Here is a 23,973-nt window from a genome sequence, read left to right as displayed (position 1 = left end):
TTCAGTTCCAAGAGGAACTAGCTTAGGCTTGCATTTTTGGTTGATTTAGGTGAGTCTATGGCTGAATATTAATTGTGTTTTTTGTGTGAACTATTTTGGGTGAAGATTCAAGACTGTTGGAGCCTTTAACAAGCAAGGAAAAAGGAAATGAAAACCTAGTTTAAGCTTTCGACGACTAAGCGAAAGCGCAAACGGTGAGTCTTTGGAATCACTACTTGTAGACACGATTCATAGTGTTAAATAAGAATTTAGGAGTAGTCTAAACCCCTATCCTAAGTTCTGACCACCTTCGGACGTACTAACATCTAAAGCGTGAATACTGCTACAAAATATATAGAATTCAGGCGGTGTCTGCAAGTATACTGATCAGGTTTAATATAGTTACAACGAAATAGATAAGTACTCCGAGGATTGTACCCAAGGGATTGTAGTTTAGGGAAAACTACTATCCAGCCAATTACTTGAAATAATTACTAATCTACTTGAGTTACGAATTAGTAGTGTTAATATGGAAGCAAGATGATGATAATATTAATAAACCAGATAAACTGAATTAAACCTAAATCTACTCCTAAGTTCGTGTATTGGTTTCTCCTATCCCATTTTTTGACTACGCGAGTTCCATTAGCCTAAATCCAATTGCTTTACCTAATTAATTATTGATGTAGGGCTCTATTCAACCAACTAGTCATCAACCTAGTTACGCCTCTCGGTGTTTAACTAATCTAATAAGTCGACAAGAACTACTTATCTCTGGACCTCAAAGTCCAAACCGGTTTGGGTCTAAGGTGTTCATGGATAGGCCATACCAATTTTGCGTTAATTCCTACCTAAATGACTTTTTAGGGTTGTCAAGCCTAAGGTTTAAGTTATTCCTCTCCTAAACAGCTGATCCGCTAAGAAAACTCTACCTTTCAATCAATTAATAAGATTAAAACAATTGAAACATGCGAAATGTAGATAATTTATAAACTGATTTTAATCTTTACACAAACATTCAATTGACAATGTTAAGAAAGAGATATAAAGAATAGGATAAAGGAAAGAGATACTCATGGATTTATCTATGAAAGCGTGACTACGAAACAATCTCCACTCGTAAAAGTCTCACTTTGGAATAGGATCTTCCAATTACAAAAACATAAAATACCCTAAGTGAAAACTAAGAAGGAAATAGAAAACCTAAGAATAATTTTTGTCTCCTTAAAATTGTGTGCTTAAACTAATTACAATGGCCTTTATATAGGCTAAACTTGAAATATTAAAGTGCCTAAATTATCCTTGAAGTCCTTAGAGTTCGACTAGGACAAATACACCTAATTTCCCTCCAAAACATCATTATAATATACATGACTTTTTTGGGCTATACAGGGGCTATGTTACAAAACAGGGGTCTGTCGCGAAATAGTAGGGAGCATGTCGCGACATCGAAGGTAGTTTCACTCTAGGACTCGTTTTGGGCTTCTTTCTTCGATGTTAAAACATCAATGTCGTGGTGTCGTGACATAGGCATCAATTTCAGCTCGAATATGCATCTTTAGCTCTCGATTTATCCTACAAGACCATGTAATCTTATTTAGATATGTAGAATGCAATAAAAACTACTAAAAAGCATAAATTACTATTTTAAGCATGAAGACCTAAATATATACTAAGATGCTTTGGTTTAGCTATTAAACAAGCTAAAGTTATGTGTAAAAAGGATGTAAATAATAGTGTAATTCATGAAAAATCACTTGTAACACCCCTTACCTGTATTCCTCAACGGAATAGAGTATGAGGTATTACTAAATTTTTATTTTTTTATACAAAAATTTCGGCAGCATTTCTACTTATTTTTACATAAAACCCCCTGCAAGTTTTCAAAACACAATTTCAAACGATTTCAACATTTCAACCAATTGCAGATATATATGTGTATACACAATTTATCCATTAATAAACACCAACCTATTGAACCGAACAATACTATATATAAATATTTATACCACATTACATAAAGTCATCTATACATGGCATGTTTCAAAAGTGTTGATTGCCAAAATACCCAAAAAGTTGATGATAGTGTGGATGATTTCCTGACTTCGGCCAAGTTCTGAACTGGCTGATGTCACTATAATCAGGGGAAATACAAACGAGTAAGCATATAGCTTAGTAAGTAAACATATGACAAGTAAATAAATTTTTCACAAGATTACATAGTGACATAATTTTTATCACACATAAATTTCATTGTTTGCTCAATTTCAAGAAAGCTATTTTTCTGCGTCATAGTCGTCAATTTATTTTTATCTGGAGCAACAGGGCTCCAAATTAAGTTCTATAAATTTTACCCAAAACTAGACTCATATACCTTTTAACCACAAAATTTTCATAATTTTTTGTTTATCCAATTAGTACATTTTATTCTTTAAACCTTCCCCTATTTCACTGTCTGACAATTCTGCCCTCTCCTTACTAAAATTTACTTATCTCCATGTAAAAAATTCAAAAAATGTTCTTGTTTATTTTTATTAAAAATATAATCATTAAGAAATCCAAGCATATTAATTCCAATCCATAATTATTTTTTTAAAATTTTTCGTGATTTTCCAAAGTTGGAACAGGGGATTTCGAAATCAGTTCAACCCTATCTCAATAAAATTCAAATATCCCCAAATATAAAAATCTTTTGCTTCTCCTTTTTCTTTCATATGAAAATAGACTCATTCAGATTATATTTCATATATTACTCAATTTTTAATTCACTTTCCACCATTTATAGTGATTTTTCAAAGTTTCCCAACTGTTGTTGTTCACAACAGTTTTGTATTTAAATTTGCTCTTTTGTAGGTTTGATGTTTCCTTCCACCTCACAGACGGGTTGATTAAGTATCAAACCCAATATCCCTCACATATTCTCGTCCACCTTATATATATTCACCTTTCTGATTTTCCCCTGTTGAACACTCGGAATGTTGTCCGTTATCGGTGGATTCAACACTTAGCAACCACCAGTGATTCGGGGAATCAGCACTTAGCAACCCCTTTCACATTTAAGATACGGTGGGATCAGCACTTAGCAACCACCAATGAGTTAGGAAATCAGCACTTAACAACCCCCTTCACATTTAAAATACGGTAGAATCAGCACTTAGCAACCACCAATGATTCGGGGAATCAGCACTTAGCAACCCCCTTCACATTTAAAATACGTTGGAATCAGCACTTAGCAACCACCAATGATTCGGGGAATCAGCACTTAGCAACCCCTTCACATTTAAAATACGTTGGAATCAGCACTTAGCAACCACCAATGATTCGGGGAATCAGCACTTAGACCCCCTTGGGGGAATCAGCACTTAGCAACCCCCTTTATATTCAATGTACTCCGGCCTATTCCGAGTGTTCAATCGAAAATCGTGTTTTTCAACACTTTACCACCTTTCCCAACTTAACCACATTTTTAGTATCTATACCAAGTATTTATTCTATATTCAATTAAGTCTCAACATATATTGAATAATATCAAAATAATGCATTAATTCACATGTTTACTTACCTCGCTGCAAAATATCATAATTTTGCAATTTACTCCACGACCTTCTCTTTTCCCCGTTTGAGATTATCTTCTCGTCTTTCTTGATCAATAATAGCAAATTTAACTCATTAAATGTTAACATTTATTAAAATAGTCCTCCCCCAACTTTTTGAAAAATTTCAATTTCCCCCAAACTTTTGCATATTTACACTTTTGTCCCCAAGCTCGGAAATTAAATTTCATCTCTTATTCTTATGTTTTATGACATTCTGAAAATTTTTTCCTTCTATGACAATATCAAATTCTCACTCTAACACACACTTTTGAACATTAATTATTTTTACCGATTATGTCAATTTACCCGTTTTCGCTTAAAATCACTTAGCAAAAGTTGTTTAACATAATTTATAGCTTCATAGTCTATCATAAAATAGCAAAATAAACACATTTCACCTATGGATATTTTTCCAAATATGAACCCTAACATGAATTATTGCTAGAATAAGCTAAATTAAGCTATCGGGACTCAAAAACGTAAAGAACATTAAAAACGGGGCTTGGATCACTTACTATTGAGCTTGGAAGCTTAAAAAACCCTAACTATGGCTTCCCCCTTCCTGATTTCGTTCACCATGAAGAAGATGAGCACATTTTGCCATCTTTTCCCCTTTTTAATTCTTTTTATTACTAAATGACTAAAATGCCCCCATTAAAAAAATCTATTTCACCCATTTCTTATGTCTATTTTTTTCCATCAATTAACTAATGGTCTAATTGCCATATAAGGACTCCCAATTTATAATTTCATAACAATTAGACACTTCTAACATGTAGAACTCAACTTTTGCACTTTTTACAATTTAGTCCTTTTGACTAAATTGAGTGCCCAAACGTCGAAATTTTCGAACGAAATTTTCACGAAAATCTTTCGTGAAATTGTAGACAATAAAAATATAATGACAATAATATTTTCCCTCGTCGGATTTGTGTTCCCGAAACCACTGTTCCGACTAGGCCCAGAATCGGACTGTTACATCACTACCCTAAACTTAACTTGTTACTTGTCCTCAAGCAACCAAAACACATATATTGGAAAAAGAGCAAATAAAAAAATTTAACATGAAAATGACTTAATTTCTTTCTTTAAATAAGCTAGAGTTAGTGAAGATGGATGTAAATAAGAACCTCACACCTAAATTCCCCGACACTTGACTTTTTGCTTGTCCTCAAGCAAACCAAGTCTAGACACATAGCATACAATAAGAAGACGTCCCTTGGATTTTATTACTACTATGAACATGGTTGTCAAATATTAAAAGTATAACAATTCTTATCGCACATGTAACTTAATCTTGATAGTTCGATACTTTGAAACTTTTTAAAGTAAATTAGGATTAGTTTACAAAGTTACATTACTAACAAATTAGAAGTATTTCCCATGACCAAATATTTAATAATATCACCCTTAATATGAATCAAACAGATATGTAACAGACACAATCATGTGAATCAAAAATATTCATTGAATGTAATTGTTAGCAAATTTTGAAGATTATGTACAGAGAACACTAAGTCACATTGGTCTTCTAAGCTTGTAACGTTCTAAGGGTTAGGACAGTATGAATTTAAAGAAAGATATGGCTCAAAATGAATCAAACACTAGAAATAGTTAGACACATGATATTGTTCCCTCTCTTCCCCCCTAAATGTCACATCCAAACGCAACGTCTTTTATCTCCATCTCTCACCTACCTTATCTCTCCATGTAGGAAGATACAATATAATACTAGCAACTATGGTCGACTTAACGAGTTTTGGTGCATTGATGACTGAGTTTTCTTTCACTTTTGTGACTTTTTGTTTTTCCACTTTAACTTTTTTAATTTTTTTTCTTAGTCATAATGCTTTTGTTTCTATTCTACACTTTTTCTTTTTGTTTTTAATTTTGAATTTTTCTGTAATTTTCTTTTTCACACAATTTTTGCCCAACTATAGTCACTATATCACATTGTTTTTTCCTTTTTCGCTATTTTTTAAAACCACCATGATGTATCTACTTAAACCCTCATTATCTATGGACTGACATCTATTTCGTAATGTATTAAAGGACCAAGGATAGGGAAGAGTTCAAGTTTTATGTGTAGTCTTTGGGTTTCAATTTTTTTGGTTCATCAAAAAGGAGTTATTGGGATCAAATAAGAAGACTAGGGATTCATATCATTAAGGTATGGTCATTTGAGAACTGGCTATTCAAACAATGCCTTAGGTCATCCCTAAGCATCCCATCATACACAATTTCTTTCATGCTTCAAATTAAACTGAATGAATAATAATAAATCCAAGCATTAATGTTTCTATGACTATCTATAAAACTTATATCTCATATGGCATCATCAAACATTCTTACTTAGGTAATTCTAATCTATTATGTAATTTAACTAGGTAAAATAATCAATCTCCTTAAAATTATCAAATTATCTTATATCAATAAAAATTTCATGCTTGACAAGAGCCATTACATTTTTATTATTTTCAATCGCTATTCATAGTATTAATATAATCCAAGCACCATGCAACACTAATATTTTTTCTTTTTGAAAAGTAAATAAATAATTAACTAAAACAAAGTAAAACACACAAACTAATCCTATGTTATTCCTCCCACACTTTAGAACATACATTGCCTTAATATAATATAATTAAAGTGCAAACAAGAAAACTTCTCTTAGTGGGTCAAGTTTTTATTGTTATGATAATCTTGGGATTTGTGTGCTCCAAGCGGATGAAAGAGTACCTAAAAAATTCTACGAAAAGAAATATGAAATATAATGTAAATAAAATAAAATTAAAAAGAAGAAGTGTCAATTATGGATGACAGAACATCTAAAAATATTTTGATGAACTTGGGCCTCCAATGTTGCAAGGTGCATTTTGTCTAGGATGTCACGACATTAGGGTACGATGTCGCGACATCGTGCCCAGTTTCTACCTTCTTTGATTTTTTTTTCATGTTCTATCACTCCATGGTATTTACACCTATTGTAGGAAAACTAAACACAGCTAAAATTAATAAAAAGAAAATAGAAAAGAAAAAAATGAAACAAAATTTAGAATAGGAAATAGAAGTTCTTTTAAAAACCAGGTTGATTCGTCTCGCCACCATTGAAGAACTTCCAGCTGGTTCTTGACACTTTGATTCAACATTTGTTCCGCTGTCGATATATATTAACCAGCCCCTTTTGTTGCTTCCAATGATGTTGCCTTATTTTTGACCAACGCAACATCCACATTACGAGCCATTTGGTACCAAATTCAAGCCAACCCTAAATCATTTTTCAAGGTATTATTACCTCGAGCTTCCTTCTCTCCATGTTACGTGAAGTTTGGTCACTCGAGCTTTGTTGCCTTTATCAGATGAGAATGAGTCAAACTCATCGATCTCTTCGGCTGATACCTTTTCTGCTATGGTCAGAAGGTGTGTTGGCTTTTCTACACCTACCATTAGAATTGGTTTAAGCTTCATGCTAGTGGTTACTTCTACTTTTACTTCATCGGCTACATCTACTGTTATGTCTAATTCTTTGTCAATTGGATCGAAGACCGCTTCATTCATATTCAATCTATCCCTCTGATCAATGATAATACAGGGATCCTTAGGATCAAGGTTGGGAACATCATGCATGATCTCTTCCCTTTTAGGTAGCGCCTCAGATATTTCTTGCAGCATTTTCCTCATTTTTTCCATCATGTCTAACATGTTTGATAATCTTTCGGTGTTGGATGGCTCGATAGTTTCACATGAGGGCATCTTATGCAAATCACAATGAGCCTCATCTGAGTGTTTATCTGAGTGTTTGGGCATATCATTTTCTTTGTTGTTTAACTCATAAAGAGGTTTGTACGAGTACTCATTGTCTTTACACTCATTATCATCGCTCCATTGGTTTGTCACAACTCTGTTCGACCAACCTGTTATGTAGTTCCGTTCGACGTCCCAAGAAGTCACTCCATCATTAAACCACTTATAATAAAAAATTTCCATAATTAAATCTTCTAGTCAACAAGGTGGAAAAAAATTGAGAATAAAAAGTGGAAAAGAATTGAGAATAAAAACAACACAATTAATGAATATAAAAATTAGTACGCTATTTAGCTCGTTCGTCTTTAGACTAATTTTTTTTACAAGTAATCGATTCAATAAAAATTATCACTGTTGCAATCCCAGGCAACGGCGCCAACAACTTGACCGCCTCTGGATGTACTAACGTCTAAAATGTGAATACTTTTACAAAATTTATAGAATTGAGGCGTTGTCCGCAAGAATACGGGTCAGGTTGTAATATAGTTACAACAAAATAGATAAGTACTCCGATGATCATGCCCAAGGGATTGCAATTTGGCGAAAGCTACTATCAAGCTAATTAATAGAAATAATTACTAATATACTTGAGTCATGAATTAGTAGTGTTAATATGGTATCAATTTCTCCTATCCCTTGTTTTAACTATGTAAGTTCCATTAGCTTAGATCCAATTGTTTTACCTAACTAATTGTTGATGTAGGGCTCTATTCAACCAACTAGTCATCAACCAAGTTACATCTCTCGGTGTTTAACTAACCTAATGAGTCGACAATAACTACTTATCTCTCGACCTCACAGTTCAGACCGATTTGGGGCTAAGGTGTTCACAGATAGGCCGTACCAATTTTGGTTTAATTCCTACCTAAATGACTTTTTAGGGTTGTCAAGCCTAGGGTTAAGTTCTTCCTCTCCCAAATAGTTGATCCGATAAGAAAACTCTACCTTTCAATCAATTAATAAGATTAATACAATTGAAACATGCAAAATATAGATAAAGTATAAACTGATTTTAATCTTTACACAAACATTCAATTAACAGTGTTAAGAAAGATATATAAAGAATAGAATAAAGGAAAGAGATATTCATGGATTTATCGATGAAAGTGTGGCTCTGGAACAATCTCCAATCACTAAAGTCTCACTTTGGAATAGGATCTTCCTATTACAAAAACATAAAATACCCTAAGTGAAAGCTAAGAATGAAATAAAAACCTATGAATAATTTTGTCTCCCTAAAATTGTATCCTTAAACTGATTATGATGGCCTTTATATAGGCTAAACTCGAAATATTAAAGTGGCTAAATTGTCCTTGAAGTCCTTAGATTTTGACTAGGACACATACACCTAATTTCCTTCCAAAACATCATTATCACTTGCAGGACTTTTTTGGGCTGCACAGGTGCTTTTTTGTAACACAGGCCTGCGATGTTGCAACACAAGGGGTATGTCACGACACAGTAGGAAGCGTATCGCGACATCGAACGCAGTTGCGATCTAGGACTCATTTTTGTCTTTTTTTTCTTCAATACTGAGACATCATTGTCTTGGTGTCGCGATATAGGCATTAGTTTCGGCCCGAATATGCACCTTTAGCTCCTGATTTGTCCTACAAGACTATGTAATCTTATTTAGATATATATAAATGTAATAAAATCTACTAAAAAACATAAATTACTATTTTAAGCATAAAAACCTAAATATATACTAACATACTTTGATTTAACTATTAAACAAGCTAAAGTTATGTGAAAAAAGATGTAAATAATAATGTGATTCACGGAAGATGAAGTTCCGTGTGTAAGCTTTCTTATTTCCCTTGTTAATTTTGCGATATATGTGATTATGTGATGTGGATTGAGTATTATGATGTGATATGAGATATATGTTTGTGATAGCTATTGTGAAATGTGTTAATTGTGGGCATGTTAAACATGTTGAATGATAATGATGATGTTGTGCTAGTGATGTAAATGTGAAGTGAAAGTGTACAGAAAATGGTAAGTATATATGTGTTTTATTGTGGATATTTTGGCCTTGTGACCTTTTGAGACCGTTGGATATAGTTGGCATACCATAGGATTTGTGAGTACTCACTCTTGTGTTGTGATTTAGGGCATTAAGGCTCGAGACAGTTGTAGAGAGATAAGGGAATGTGAGCTTAGCTCCATTCATCAGGATATATTGGTGTGTTGGAAAGTGTTAGCTTGTTGCTACACTTTTAGGATATGTTCAACTCTTCGAGTCAATGGTGTGTTGGAGATCCATATATCCAATATGTGGTGATAGAGCCCATTTTTATGTTTCATAACCTCAAGTGCAAATTTATCAATAAATGAAATATTATGAAATGTGATGTATATCTGATTATGTGATTACAAAGTTAGATGAGTTGATAGTTGATGCATGAATATTTTGGTATGTCACTCTAGTTAAATATGTATGAAGTTGTGCCTTAGATGTTCTCATTTAATGTATGGTATTATGTTTATTGGTAGTTTTTTCGATCATTCACTGAGTTTGTTTAAGCCCACACACTGTTTTCTAAACCATTGCAGATAGTTAGTGTTTCTGGTGTGGGCAGTGCAGAATTCCAAAGAAGCGGTCTAAGTTAGGCTTAGTGTTTGAGTAGGTGATATTATTGCTATCATTTTTCTAACTAAGGGACTAAGGCAATGTGGTAGAATTGTTGGTTGATTATTATCATGATGTTTTAAATGATTGTTTTGATTTTAATACTCTTAGGATTTATGGACGTTGTTAGTAGTTTATTGGTTTGCTTGGTTGAAATTATTGATGTTGCTATGAATTGAAAATATGGACATTTTGATGTTGAATATTGAAATTATGGATGCATGTTGAAGTGGTATGTGACTGAGTTTATGAAATACCCTATTTTACTGTAATTTTTATTAAATTATATAGAGGTATCGATAATCGAGCCATATGTATCGATACTTCTAAGTTGAAAGGAATGTGCAAGAAAACAGTAGCTCAATTTGGTATCGATACCAGTTCACGAGTATTGATACTCGGGGTAAAAGTATAGATACTCTTGCTTTGTATCGATAATCTGCTTAGTTTTAAATTTTGTAAAAAAATAGAATACTAAAAAGGTATTGATTTTTTTACGATGTTGATACCTATTTTGAGAATATCGATACCAGTGAATGTGTATCGATACCTACGTGACTTCTTTGGAAATTTTCGTAAGAGGTCCCTAAGCATGTTTTTAACTTGTTGCAAGATTGTTCATTGAGTGTTTAATCAATGCTAATGTTGCCTAGAGTATTTTAGACTTAAACTTCTAAATATGTATAATTGTGACAATGATTGTATGTAGACGAGACCGTGTGAAATGTGAGCAGTTGCGATGTTTGATGTAGCGTACTGTTACTCGGGCTCGACGATCGGGCCAAGTATAGGGTGTTACATTTGGTGGTATCAAAGCCTAGGTTTTATAATACTCGAACCTAGGTTATAGAGATCCGGACTAGGTTACGCAACCCATGCATCTAGGAACCCATGTGTGTAAATTTTCCTTAATATTTGAACTGTCTAGTTTAGTTATCTCTACTTAAAATTGTATGAATTTACTTGATGTTGAGGTAGGACTGGGAACACATTGCCTTTATTTAAATGTTTTCTTGCAGGAACAAGCCTTGGATCACTTTCCTGTCACTCACACCTTTGGTTTGTTTGTGTATGTTAGATTAGATATGCAATGCCTTATAGATGTATGAATGTGAATGTGAATACTCAAGAGGATGGTACATCCTCTGCACGTCTTGTGTCGTCGTGTAGAGTGAATATACCTAAAGAAGGTATTGGCCATCTTATGGAAGCCATGATTAGGGCATTTCAGAGGATTGCTGGTGCTAACCCTACTCTTGCACCTGCTAATCGAGGGTTGTCACTTGAATGTCTGCAGGATTTGGGTGGTAAAGAGTTTGCTAGAGTGAAAGGAGCTAATCCAACTGTAGTGAAATACTGGCTTGAAGGTGTTGAAAGGATCCTCAAGTAGATGTCCTATTTTGAAAAGGAGAAATTGGGTTGTACTGTGTCCCTACTCAATGGTGAAGCTCATTGTTAGTGGAACACGATAAAGAGAGGTACTATTACAGACCGATTGACTTGGGATTACTTTCTTGAGGTTTTTAAACGGAAGTTTTTAGGTGAACAGTACATGGAAGCCCGTAAATAAGAGTTTTTAGACCTGGTTTAAGGTGATTTGTCTGTGGTTGATTATGATTCGGAGTTTGTACGACTTAGTCAATATGCTCCTAAAATGGTTCTTACTGAGAAGGACCGATGCAAGAGGTTTCGATTTGGACTTAATTGAAAGATTCTGGTTTATCTAGTGGCTTAGAGTCTCGAGCTTTTTGATGAGTTGGTTGAGAAATCCAAAGCTGTTGAGGAAACTTTGGCTGAGCCACCACGTTTTATAGTGACTAAATTGGGAAAGAGAGTTTCTGATGGTGCATCTAGGAGACTACCTAAGAGGGGTCATGACACTCAGAGTTCTAGTAGAAGTGCTAGACGCAGGTTTCGATCAAGTCAGTCTAAGCAGTAGAGCAGTGTGGTGGTTAGTACTGGTGGATCAACGAGTGGTTTTTTATGGCTGCTTTGTACACATTATGAGTGTAGGCATCCTGAAGAGGGCAGTAAACTGATGAGTGGATGTTTTAAGTATGGCTCTAAGGAACATTTACTAAGAGATTGTCCAAACAGAGTTGAGGTTTCACAGATCCATAGTTTTGCACATGTATCTCCACTGCTAGATGCCGCAGTAGAGGTAATGGGAAACTAGTTGGGCCACGAGCCATTGCTCATATTTTTGCCACTCTGGTTGAGTCTGGAGGTCCAACTTGGGTTTATGCTGTTAGGGAGCCGCATGATCAGGATTCGACTAACGTTATCGCAGGTACTTTCACTTTGCAGTCTATTTCGTTATTCATTTTGGTTGATTTTGGTTCTACGCATTCATAGATTTTGAGTGAATTGGCTTGTAAGTTAGAGATTCTTGTAGAGAGTAATGGTTTGGGTATGACTGTTATTAGCTCTTTCGGCCATAGTGTCATGGTAAATCGAGTGTAATTCTTGGTATGGACTGGTTAACTGAACATAAGGAAAAGGTAGATTTTGAAACGATAGAATTACTTTGAGGGATAGTGATGGGTTAGAAATTGTAGTTGTCGGTGGGAGCCATAAGGGGGTTTTACAGTTTTACATGTTCACGGTAAAAAGAAAAAGTAAGTGCAAGTGTATATGTATGTGTAACAGAAGAAAACAAACGAAAAACCACTAATTTAAATACGTACGGAAAAAATGTGTGTAAGTGTAACTAAAGTGAGAGTCGTAGTTATTGATGCTTCATAATATATGAATCATTCATGAATCATGCACATAATAGTTATAATGCTTACCTTTTGAAGTAGATCATTTCCTGCCACTTCCAAATAATATCAACCTCACCAATGCTTTTTTTTTCTTTACTCCATAATCATAATACTATTTGGAAATTAATTTTTGTTTGTAAAATAAAACTGAATAATAACGAAAAATAAATGGGGTAGGGGGAAAGGTAAGTAAGGCAAAGTATACGCGTGCACATGGGAGCCATAAGGGGGTTTTTATACTTTGACATGTTTGCGGAAAAAAGAAGTAAGTGCGAGTGTTTATGTAAGTGTAACAGAAGAAAACAAATGACAATACCATTAATTGAAATACAAAAGGAAAAAAAGTGTGTAAGTGTAAGTAAAGTGAAAGTCGTAGCTGTTGCTGCTTCATAATCATCATCATCGAGTTTCCACACTTTTACATGTTCACGGCAAAATGAAAAAGTAAATGCGAATATGTACATATGTGTAACAGAAAAAATGACAAAACCATTAATTGAAATAAGGAAAGAAAAAAAAGCGTGTAAGTACAGTGAGAGTCGTAGTTGCCGCTGCTTCATGATCATCATCATCATCATCATAATCATTGAGTTTTTACAGTTTTACATGTTTGTGGCAAAAAGAAAAAGTAAGTGCACGTGTGTATGTATGTGTAACAAAAGAAAACAAACAACAAAACCATTAATTGAAATAGGGAAGGAAAAAAATGTAAGTTTAAGTACAGTTAGAGTTGTAATTGTCGCTGCTTCATAATGCACGAAACATAATGCAGAAATCATTAAAACATGAATCATTAAGGCACAAAACATAATGTACAAATCATGCACGCACACACACACAAAGAGAGAGAGAGAAAGAGAAAGAGAAAGAGAGAGGCTATAAGTGTCAGGTTCAAATACCATTTGTAGGGCCTGGCTGGGTCGAGAGTGGGTGATCCGTACCACATTCGGGTTTCGGATTAGGGATTATAAATACATAAAAATTTTGATTCTTGCATTTTGAAGTAGATCATTTCTTGCTGTTTCTAAACAGTGTCAGCCTTACCCATGCTTTTTTTTCTTTATGCCATAATCATACAACTATTTGGAAATTAATTTTTTTATCGTAGAATAAAACTGGACCATAAGGAAAAATAAAGGGGGTGAGGGGAAGGGTAAGTGAGGCAGAGTATACGTGCGAGCGTGTACGTATGTGTAACAAAAGAAAACAAATGACAAAATCATTCATTGAAATACAAAAGGAAAAAAAAGCGTGTAAGTGTAACTACAGTTAGAGTCATAGCTGTCATTGCTTCATAATGCACGAAACAAAATGCATGAATCATGTACGAATTATGCACATAACAATTCTGATTCTTGCCTTTTGAAGTAGATTATTTCTTGTTGTTTCCAAATAATATCAACCCCACCCATGCTTTGGGTTTCTTTACACCATAATCATAATACTATTTGGAAATTAATTTTTGTTCGTAGAATAAAACTGAACCGTAACAAAAAATAAAGGGGACAGGGGGAAGTGCAAGTAAGGCAGAATATATGTGCGTACGTGGGAGCCATAAGGGGATTTTACACTTTTACATGTTCGCAGCAAAAAGAAAAAGTAAGTGCAAGTGTGTGCGTATGTGTAACAGAAGAAAAAAATGACAAAACCATTAATTAATATACGGAAGGAAAGAAAAGCGTGTAATTACAGTGAGAGTCGTAGTTGTCGTTACTTAATAGTACACGAATCATTCATGAATAATGCACATAACAGTTCTAATTATTTCTTTTTGAATCAAATCATTTCTTGCCGTTTCCAAATAGTATCAGCCTCACCAATGCTTTGTTTTTCTTTACACCATTATCATAATACTATTTGGGAATTAATTTTTGTTTGTAGAATAAAATTGGACCATAACAAAAAATAAAGAGGGTGGGGGAAGGGTAAGTAAGGCAGAGTATACGTGCACACGTGGGAGCCATTAGAGGGTTTTACACTTTAAATGTTTGTGACTAAAAGAAAAAGTAAGTGCGAGTGTGTACATTTGTGTAACAAAAGAAAACAAACAAAAAAATCATTAATTGAAATGTGGAAGGCAAAAAAACGTGTAAGTGTAAGTACAATGAGAGTCGTAGCTACCGATGCTTCATGATCATTATCATTATCGATTTTTTACAGTTTTGCATATTTGCAGTACAAAAAAAATGTAATTGCGCGTGTGTACGTATGTGTAATAGAAGAAAATAAACGACAAAACCATTAGTTGAAACACGGAATGAAAAAAACGTGTAAGTACAGTGAGAGTCGTAACTGTCATTGCTTTATAATGCACGAAACATAATGCATAAATAATGCACGGTTCATGCACATAATAGTTCTTATTCTTGCCTTTTGTAGTAGATCATTTCTTATCGTTTCCAAATAGTATCAATCTCACCCATGTTTTGTTTTTCTTTACACCATAATCATAATATTATTTGGAAATTAATTTTTGTTCGTAGAATAAAACTGAACCATAATGAAAAATAAAGAGGGTAGAGGGAAGTGTAAGTAAGGCAGAGTATACGCGCCTGCGTGGGAGCCATAAGGGGGTTTTACACTTTTACATGTTTGCGGCAAAAAGAAAAGGTGTGAGTGTGTACGTATGTGTAATAGAAGAAAACAAACCAAAAAAAAATCATTAATTGAAATATGAAAGGAAAAAACGTGTAAGTACAGTGAGAGTCGTAGCTGCCGTTGCTTCATAATGCATGAAAAATAATGCACGAATCATGCACATAACAATTCTGATTCTTGCCTTTTGAAGTAGATCATTTCTTGTTTCCAAACAGTATCAGCCTCACTCATGCTTTGTTTTTCTTTACGCCATAATCATAATACTATTTCGGAATTAATTTTTCTTTGGATTGTTTTCAAGCAAAGGTTGGTTACTAACATGGAGCGTGTTCGGCAGGGAGTTGGGCATAACAGTTCTTACTCACTTTGCAGTCATGGAACAGAGGATATTTTTCATGTGCTATGAGATTGCTCGACAATAAAGGAGTTTTGGATGCAAGTCGTCCCACTTGACCAACATAATAGGTTATTTTTTGAGGACTTACAAAATTGGTTAACTTCCAATCTTTGTTATTCCACGAGACTGCCTAAAGGAGGGACAACTTGGTCTTGTCTTTTTGGGATAATTGCTTGGTGCATCTGGAAGAATAGGAATCTTTTTATTTTTCAAGGCATAACTTGCAATGCCCTTGAGATTGTTAAAGTTTCTTATACTTGGGCACAACAGTATGAGTTGAACCATAATGAGGTAAAGTTAAATGTTCATGACTTTAATACTCGAACTTCCATATCAGGGAATTGGTTGCACTTGTTCATTAATGGTGCGATGGATAGAGGGTCTAGAGCAGCGTCTGTTGGTGAAGTGTTGCAAGATTAGAATAAATATTTGATCTTGGGATATAACTGATATCTCAAGAAATGCATGGTCTTTGAGGCTGAACTTTAGAGTATTTTGGATGGCATGCTTACTCCACTTAGTAATGGATTTAATAGAGTTGTGATTCATACTGACAGTTTAAAGATAGCTCAAGCCTTATAGGATAATTTTTTAGGGGAATCGGGCATTAAAGTACTCAAGAGGGTCTAATGAATCATAAGAATAGAAGGGCGTTGGCTGATTTGACATGTTCCCAAAGTAGATAATAGAGTTGCCGACTATTTGACTAAATTGAGCTTAGATGAGAGGACATGCCTACAAGTTTATGATGAAGTCCCGATAATATCTTAAAAGTTCTAAGTCAAGATGAAACTAGTGGTGATTTTGATCAATTTAACTTAATCTTTGTTTGTTTGTTTTTCACAAAAAAAAAAATGGCTGCCAACTATGACCATCAAAGTTAGTTCCATGGGGACATCTTGATGGTCTCCCTAAGCAACTATGGTAGAAAGGCCCGGCTGTTACTTATAGCCGAACGAAAAACTCACTCAGAACCTGGTAAGCAACTTATTCTATTATAATTTGAGGTTGGCTGCTATATCAGCATTGTTGATATAGTTCTACTCATTATATTTTATTTATACCAAGCATTGTGTTGAACCATTTTTACCTTGTTTCTCTGATACAAAAGGTGAAACATTTGTCAGATGTTCATTAGTTGCGATATGATTGATGATAGAGCCATAGTTGTTTTTTTTTTTTTTTTGACATAAATTCACTCACCAAACTCTCAACTGTCATCATTTTTTTTTCTTCACCCAAACAGAAAACCAAACCCCCAAAGAAATTTTCACCATAATTTTCTCCTACTTTCCCTCTCTCCATTAATTCTGGAAAACCATTAAAAAAGAAAGGCAACTTTTTTTTTTTTCCAATTTCTGAATGTACTGCTTCTTCCCCAATTTCAAGTTTCTTTTTGATTTAACCATTCATGTTTTCTCCAAATTTTAGTCAAATGGATTGGTCGATTTCATGGGATGAATCATACCTCAATGCATATAAAGAAGTATTCCGTGCCCTTTGTTTGATTCCTATTTTGCATTATGTAATTGCGTTTATGGTGATTTGGGTAGTTTTCCTTTACAATTTCCTGGAATTTCATTTCTTCCAAGACTTTTTCAGTGGATTCCGAGGTGCTCCCGTTGCTTTGACCTTTCACCCCACTTCCCATATCTACCATGGCGTGGTTTCCAAGTGCAAGATCCTTCATGGCAGGTACCGTTTTTCGTCCTTTTTCTAGTTTACCCACAAATTTGTTTTCTTTCACTTTCAATCATGAGTTTTTTTTTTTGGGGGGGGCGGGTGATTTGGTAAATTATTGCAGGTATTTAGCAACACCGTGGTTATCAAGTCCTCATTTTCAGACTACTTTTCTCAATTTCTTCGGGAACCCTCCTGCTTTCAGCTACCGCAGGTCCTAAAATTTTTCTTATCTTTATAATGTTGGATTTAGAATATATATATGTTGGCCCATGTGCTTTTTATCTCACAAAGACCTCTGTTTCCTCAGACAACTTTTTCATGCTTCTGATGGTGGAACCATAGCTCTAGATTGGCTTACAAGTTCTGATAGTAAGTGCAAAACTTTTGATGATATTATGATAGACATAATAACTACTAGAAAAATTCATACTTTGGGTTATAAAAAGCTCTTACTTTTGATGTGTTTGACAATTGTACAGTTTCAAGAGGTGCCTTTGAAGTGAATCATACTATCTCCAAGGAAGACACTACACCTTTGGTGGTTGTCATTCCTGGCTTAACAAGTGATTCTACTTCTTCAGTAAGTTAAATGTTTACTACTCTTCTTTTCTTGTTTCTAGATGCTCTTTGTATCAACTTTTGCTGAACTTGGACAAATGAAAAATCCAACTAGGATAGTTGGATAGTTATGCATAGAAACATCAAGAGTACAATGAGTAGTTAGAGGTGAAGGATAGGTAGTAGATAGCTGACGGGCTTATGAGGATCTCAATTTAGAACTTGCAAATGTCTATCCTGTCTCCAAATTCAGTTGCCTAGTAATAGATAGGCCTAAAAAATCGATTTTGTTTTAGGCTTTGCTGGTTTCTTACTTACTGCTTATGGAATATGCTTTAATGACTGTATATATCGATTTTGCGCATGGTTCTTGTTGTTAGGTATATTTAGTGCTGCTGCTTCTTTTTTCTTTCTTTTGCAAGTTTACTGCCTATATGTAGTGGCTGGTTAAGAAAAAATTGTTGCTATTGATGCCAATTTAATTCTTCCCTGTTCCACTTACTAATCACTTAAAGAATTGCATATACTAATTAATGACACATAGGTTAAATATGGGAAAGAGATTGTTGTGGAATATAGTTTACTAAATTACAATTTTCTTGATATAATTCTTGTTGCAGTACATTAAGCACCTTGCATTTGGATTGGCAAAACATGGATGGAATGTTGTAGTTAGCAACCACCGAGGACTGGGTGGTGTTTCAATTACTGTGAGCTGTTCTTTTTCTTTTATTTCCCTCCTACATTTAGCTCACTAAAATTGTATTTTATGTGTTCTTTTTTTATTGGTCTGTTTGAGTTAGAATTTTGCCTAAGTAATCTATCTTGCATGATGGACATTGAACTTCCTATAATTATATTCTATTGGTCTGTGAAATCAATCGACATCGAAAAATACTTTGATTTTTTTGTTTAACTGATGAGCTTTTTAAACAATTAAGTTTCTGGAGGTTGATATAAAGGTAGTAATAATTTAATTAAAAAGGACAGAGCATTGGGTATTTAACCTGATAATGATAGATCAATTAGGCCTATGTTGTGCAGACTTTTCATGTTCCTTAAAATACCTATATCTGATGATATTCAATAAATGTAGGTATGGAGGTATAACCTTCCAAATATTTGGAAATAATTAGAAAAAGTTGACCATACCTGTATATAACACTGAACTCCGAGTCCGAGTAAAATAAAACTAGTTGCATTTTTTATTTGTGGCACATTTCATTGTGGTGATTTATTTTTAGTTATTTTGTTTTATTTTTAAAAATTCATTTAGTTCCTCTATTAAGAACTAATACAGTGACCTAGATCTTTGACTGGTAGTTTATTGGTGAGATGTATTTGGCTGTCTGTATGCCATGCTCCAAGGAACAAGTATGCATGGATGAAAACTATAGTGTATTGGTTAAAAGCTGAGGGCTTCTTGTACTTCCTCTGGCAATTTTCAGATGTTAAGAGCTATCTTGTAGTTAAATAAAGATTAGTCATCGCTTAACCATTCTGTTCTTATTAATAATTTCTTCATAATTTTTTATAAAATTTAACATTGTTAATGTGAAATAGATCTATTTCTTTTAATGTTGTATTTTGTAATAACACTTTTGCAGTCTGATTGCTTTTATAATGCTGGTTGGACAGAGGATGCCCGAGTCGTCATTGATTATCTTCATCATCAGTATCCGAAGGCTCCTTTATTTGCTATTGGAACTAGCATTGGTGCCAACATTCTGGTATGTTACTTGGTCTGAATTTCTTTGACATTGTATTTCTTATTTGTTTGGTACAAAAGTTTTATTACGAAATTTATTGCATTATCTACCTCTCCCATGCATCTACCAACTGGTCTTGTCTATGTTAGATGCCAGTTCTTCACCAGTGATGTATTGGATATTTCCTTCTCCTTTTACAAGAATCAAATAGATGCATTTTGGATTCTTGTAAATCTCCACGTTTCAGCTTATTTAGATTAGAATAAGTTGGCTTAAGTCCATGTTATTGGTCCTATAAATGGTCCTAGGCCTTCCGCTGTCCACATAAAAGTAGTGTTTTTTAGGCAATTTGGATATATACATATATGTTTCTGTTTCTGTGTGTGCATACACTCTCGTGTATTTACTTCTTCTTTTTTTTCTTTTGATTAGCCAATAGGCAGTTTGCTTAACCATGCCATTTTATGTTACATTTTGTTACCTTGAATTATAACTTATACCAACATCATATTTACCTTTGACATCTTAGTATCAATCATTTCCAACAGGTGAAATATCTTGGAGAGGATAGAGAGAAAGTACCAGTAGCTGGAGCAGTGGCTATTTGCTCCCCATGGGACCTTTTGGTTAGTGCTTTATCTATACCAAAATCTAGCTATTAGTTTCAGGTTTCAAGTGGCCTATGTTTTATGGAAGAAAATTTTCAAAGTTTCATTATTTTGTTAGTTGCTAGTTTGAATCTTCAGAGTATGCCATTATATTATTCTTCATATTTTTTCTCTTCCAATAAATAAATTTCTCATATCTCCATTATTCCTTAACTGCTAATTTTTAATTATCTTTGTTCTTAATCTTTTAGGCTTATGTCTTTGTAATTTGTTGAAATTGAGATGAAGTGAAATGCGTTTTCATGCATTCTTTGTTTTGGTTTATATTGATAATAATTTGATTGGTTAATAGTGTTAATGATTCCCTCACTAGGACCTCCCTTTTATGCACATGCTATTGATTGAGTATTAATTCTTGACCCCCAAGGTTATAAATAGAACCAATTATCAAATGATGCTAAGATACAGCAAGAAATTAACTTGGAACCACAAAAAGAAGAAGAAAAAAACACTCATTTTGGTTCAGTTGGAGTTGAAATGACACATGCTAAGCTCTCGAAGATAAAACTAACTTTCTAGCCTTGGCAAAGAAACTTAACAGAACCTAAATCTATTTGTTTCAATCAATTCCGTGCTCAATTCTAGCAGCAAAAACTTCCAACTAATACATTAGCTCTCAAATGAACTCTTACCCATCTTCCATGACATCCTACGTTTTCCATTCACTTGCTAATTCTTAGAAGTTTTTGACTTATTGTGGTGTGAATATATAGATTTATGTTGATAAGTATTCCTTATTCAGGAGCTGGTGTTGGAAGTTAAATTAGTTATGATAGTATACCTGCTTTAGCCATATTAAGTTACTAGTTCTTTGACATCGTAGCAGGATATGTGATCATCCATATGAATCTGCAATTCTTCTTCATCATTTGGTTATTTTCTTTCATTTAATTTTACATCTTCTGCAGATTGGTGATAGGTTTATATGCCGCAGGCTACTTCAGAAGTTATATGATAGAGCCCTTACAATTGGCCTTCAAGGTTATGCAAAATTGTATGTCTGTTTTGCTTTCCTCAAATAACTCGTCAGATTTTAGGCCTAAATGCAGGTCTTTGCTGTCTGAAACTCAAAACTGTTGGAACCTTTTTGTTCTTTTCAGAGGAGGCATACAGAGTGAGGCCTCAGGAATAGTGTACCTATTAACTGGTTTCTGTTCCAATTCTTTTACCCTTTGGAGCTTTACATTACCTATAATACCTGTTTCTGTTTTCTTTGTGGGGAGAATGGGGTTCTTGGATATGTCTCAATTGATGTAGTAATAGATTTTATATTTTAGTTTCCTAGAGTTGATATGACCCCACATGTTTATTGTAGGCATGAGCCTCGCTATTCTCTGTTGGCTAATTGGGAAGGAATAAGAAAGGTTAGTTTTTTTTTTATATGAGGACCACCTTTTGTTTGGGATGCGTCACTACTATAGTTATAATAGATCTGAAGATGAAATGCTGTTCTGTTGTTTCTCATACAGCTGTAAGGAGATAAAAATTACCTCATTTTGCTTTCATCTTGCAAAAATTAACACTAAAATATCTAATCTAGAGATTGATATATGTTATGTTTCTTATCCTTCCTTCTGCCAGGCCAGTCCTGGATAGTTTCCACATGAAAACATTGAGCATGATTACTTGTAGAATTAAGCATACTTGAATGATTTGTTTCTTACCTCAAGGGAAGTTTGGACTATTAAGTTTGGATGCCTTCGAATCACCTTTGCTTTCCTTTTTACAACCCGCACTATTAAGTTTATTGCTAGTACAGCATGTTCATGATGTTATTAATTTTCATTCAAATTGCTTTGTTCTGCTTCTCTTGCTTAAATCTTACACTTTAATGGTTATCCTCTTGGCTTTCAATAGTCACGTTCAATTCGAGATTTTGACAACTTCGCTACTTGCTTGGTTGGAAAATTTGAGGTACCATCTGGAACTTTATCCATTGTTTCTTCTTTGCCGGCATATTATGAGTTACCAAAAGTATCATACTGTTTTCTCAGACTGTGGATACATACTATAGGCGTTCTACCAGCACTCCTTATGTGTTAAATGTGTCAGTGCCATTGCTCTGTATCAGTGCTCTAGATGATCCGGTCTGTACGAGAGAAGCTATTCCTTGGGATGAATGCAGGTGGAGCTCCTGTAACCAGGCTACTGAATGTTATCTTTGAGTTTCTTGTGTTATTTTGGGCAACTGACCTTTCAACTCTGTCTTTAACAGGGCAAATAAAAATATTGTGTTGGCCACCATAAAACATGGAGGACATCTCGCATTTTTTGAGGGAATAACTGGATCTAGACTATGGTAATTTATAGCTTCACATTAGTACATAACTAACCAGTATAATATGTCAAATCTATTGATGCTATAAATCAGCCTTCCCTTGATAAAAGAATTTCAAGAAATTTATTTAGTTCAATCCAAGTAGTCCTGGTGGCTGTTTTTTTAATGTTATTATTTGATTACTGCCGTCATTTATGAAACCCCTTAACTGAAATTGAGAGGGAACTCCAACCATGGGCTTCAATGTTTCTTTGAGGTGTCATGGATGTTGATATGTAATTCTTTTAAGACATCGAAAGGCAGACCTGTTCTGACACATACTTTCTTTCTTTTAATCATGCAGGTGGGTGAGGGCCACTGACGAATTTCTTGGTGTCCTACACTCTAGTTCACATATGCACAAAAAGAAGGTTTGCTTTTATTTTATATTCATTTCATTTAAATGTGCATTGCTAGGGTTATGAAGTAGCTGCTGCATTTGCAGACTGAGATTACAGAGCAGAAGGCATCAATCGAATCATCGATTGATCAGGGTCCTTATGTAAACGTTGGAGAAGATGGAATGGTGGCTGCAGTTGGTAGCGCGCATGCAGGAAATAAATCAGTCGAACACTTTACGGGGTTGGGGAGTATTCAAGATAAAACTGTTTTAGGAACGGAACAAACACAGCAGCAGACGGAAGCAAAGTCAGATGTTGCAGGCAGTGGTGGTGAAGTATCAGGTGAATGTTCAAGCCTGCAACGGATCAAGTGTTTTGATGTGATTGCTGCATCAAAAAGATGGTTGAATCATCTTCTATTCCGAAAAAACGGAAAATCGGTGTGGTTACTAGTTTACATTGCCATAATTACAAGTTGGCCAATACTAGGTTCAGCTCTTCGCATTTTTTCCAGGAAGAAGAAGCTCAGAAATTTTTCGGCTGCAACTTCTCATAGAAGGTAGGTAAAAGATGTATTTTCTACATGTTTTATGTGTCATTATTCCTCAAAACAGGGCTTTTGCTTGTACTAATTGTGAACTAATAATCTCTCTATTAATTTGATCGTAATTAGTTATCATTTTTAAAGATTTTAAGTCCACATATATCATAATATCCATAAGCAACAACATGGATACTGCGTTTACTCACATAATGAAATTCTTATTATTCACTCTCCCAATCTTTATCATTCACAAAATCCAACATAATCAAACCAAATTTCAAACCCATCAACCCAAAATAGGATTTAATCTCTTATCTTTTCATTTTAAAATTTACTTCATTTATTTTTAAATTTTAAAGTTATTTTCTTTTGTTAAATT

General features: G+C 34.2%; 1 protein-coding gene across 2 annotated transcripts; it reads left to right on the top strand.

Moving 5' to 3' along the window:
- The first annotated feature begins 16,661 nt into the window (after positions 1-16,661).
- Positions 16,662-23,737, top strand: LOC105796998 (embryogenesis-associated protein EMB8). Of its 2 annotated transcripts, XM_012626894.2 has the most exons (15): positions 16,662-16,752; positions 17,367-17,469; positions 17,579-17,668; positions 17,765-17,826; positions 17,937-18,037; positions 18,636-18,725; positions 19,623-19,745; positions 20,273-20,350; positions 21,301-21,386; positions 21,708-21,756; positions 22,250-22,306; positions 22,387-22,517; positions 22,608-22,691; positions 23,014-23,080; positions 23,155-23,737. In XM_012626894.2, the coding sequence occupies exons 1-15, from the start codon at positions 16,677-16,679 to the stop codon at positions 23,611-23,613; spliced, it is 1,656 nt and encodes a 551-aa protein (XP_012482348.1). In that variant the 5' UTR covers positions 16,662-16,676; the 3' UTR covers positions 23,614-23,737. The 2 variants fall into 2 exon arrangements, with proteins under 2 accessions (XP_012482348.1, XP_012482347.1); XM_012626893.2 differs by lacking the exon at positions 16,662-16,752 and having other exon boundaries at positions 16,926-17,469.
- Positions 23,738-23,973: the final 236 nt, after the last annotated feature.

Source organism: Gossypium raimondii, chromosome 3 (assembly GCF_025698545.1).
Source record: "Gossypium raimondii isolate GPD5lz chromosome 3, ASM2569854v1, whole genome shotgun sequence".
Classification (NCBI taxonomy): Eukaryota; Viridiplantae; Streptophyta; class Magnoliopsida; order Malvales; family Malvaceae; genus Gossypium; species Gossypium raimondii.
Note: the sequence above shows the minus strand (reverse complement) of the source record. Positions and strands in the feature narration are given on the sequence as shown.

What these genes read in the sequence shown, in the direction of transcription:
- LOC105796998 (XM_012626893.2), top strand. Translation starts at nt 17,186, where the DNA reads ATGTTTTCTCCAAATTTTAGTCAAATGGATTGGTCGATTTCATGGGAT. An exon ending in TGCAAGATCCTTCATGGCAG is followed by an intron (nt 17,470 to 17,578) that starts GTACCGTTTTTC and finishes AAATTATTGCAG; the next exon opens with GTATTTAGCAACACCGTGGT. An exon ending in TTGGCTTACAAGTTCTGATA is followed by an intron (nt 17,827 to 17,936) that starts GTAAGTGCAAAA and finishes ACAATTGTACAG; the next exon opens with TTTCAAGAGGTGCCTTTGAA.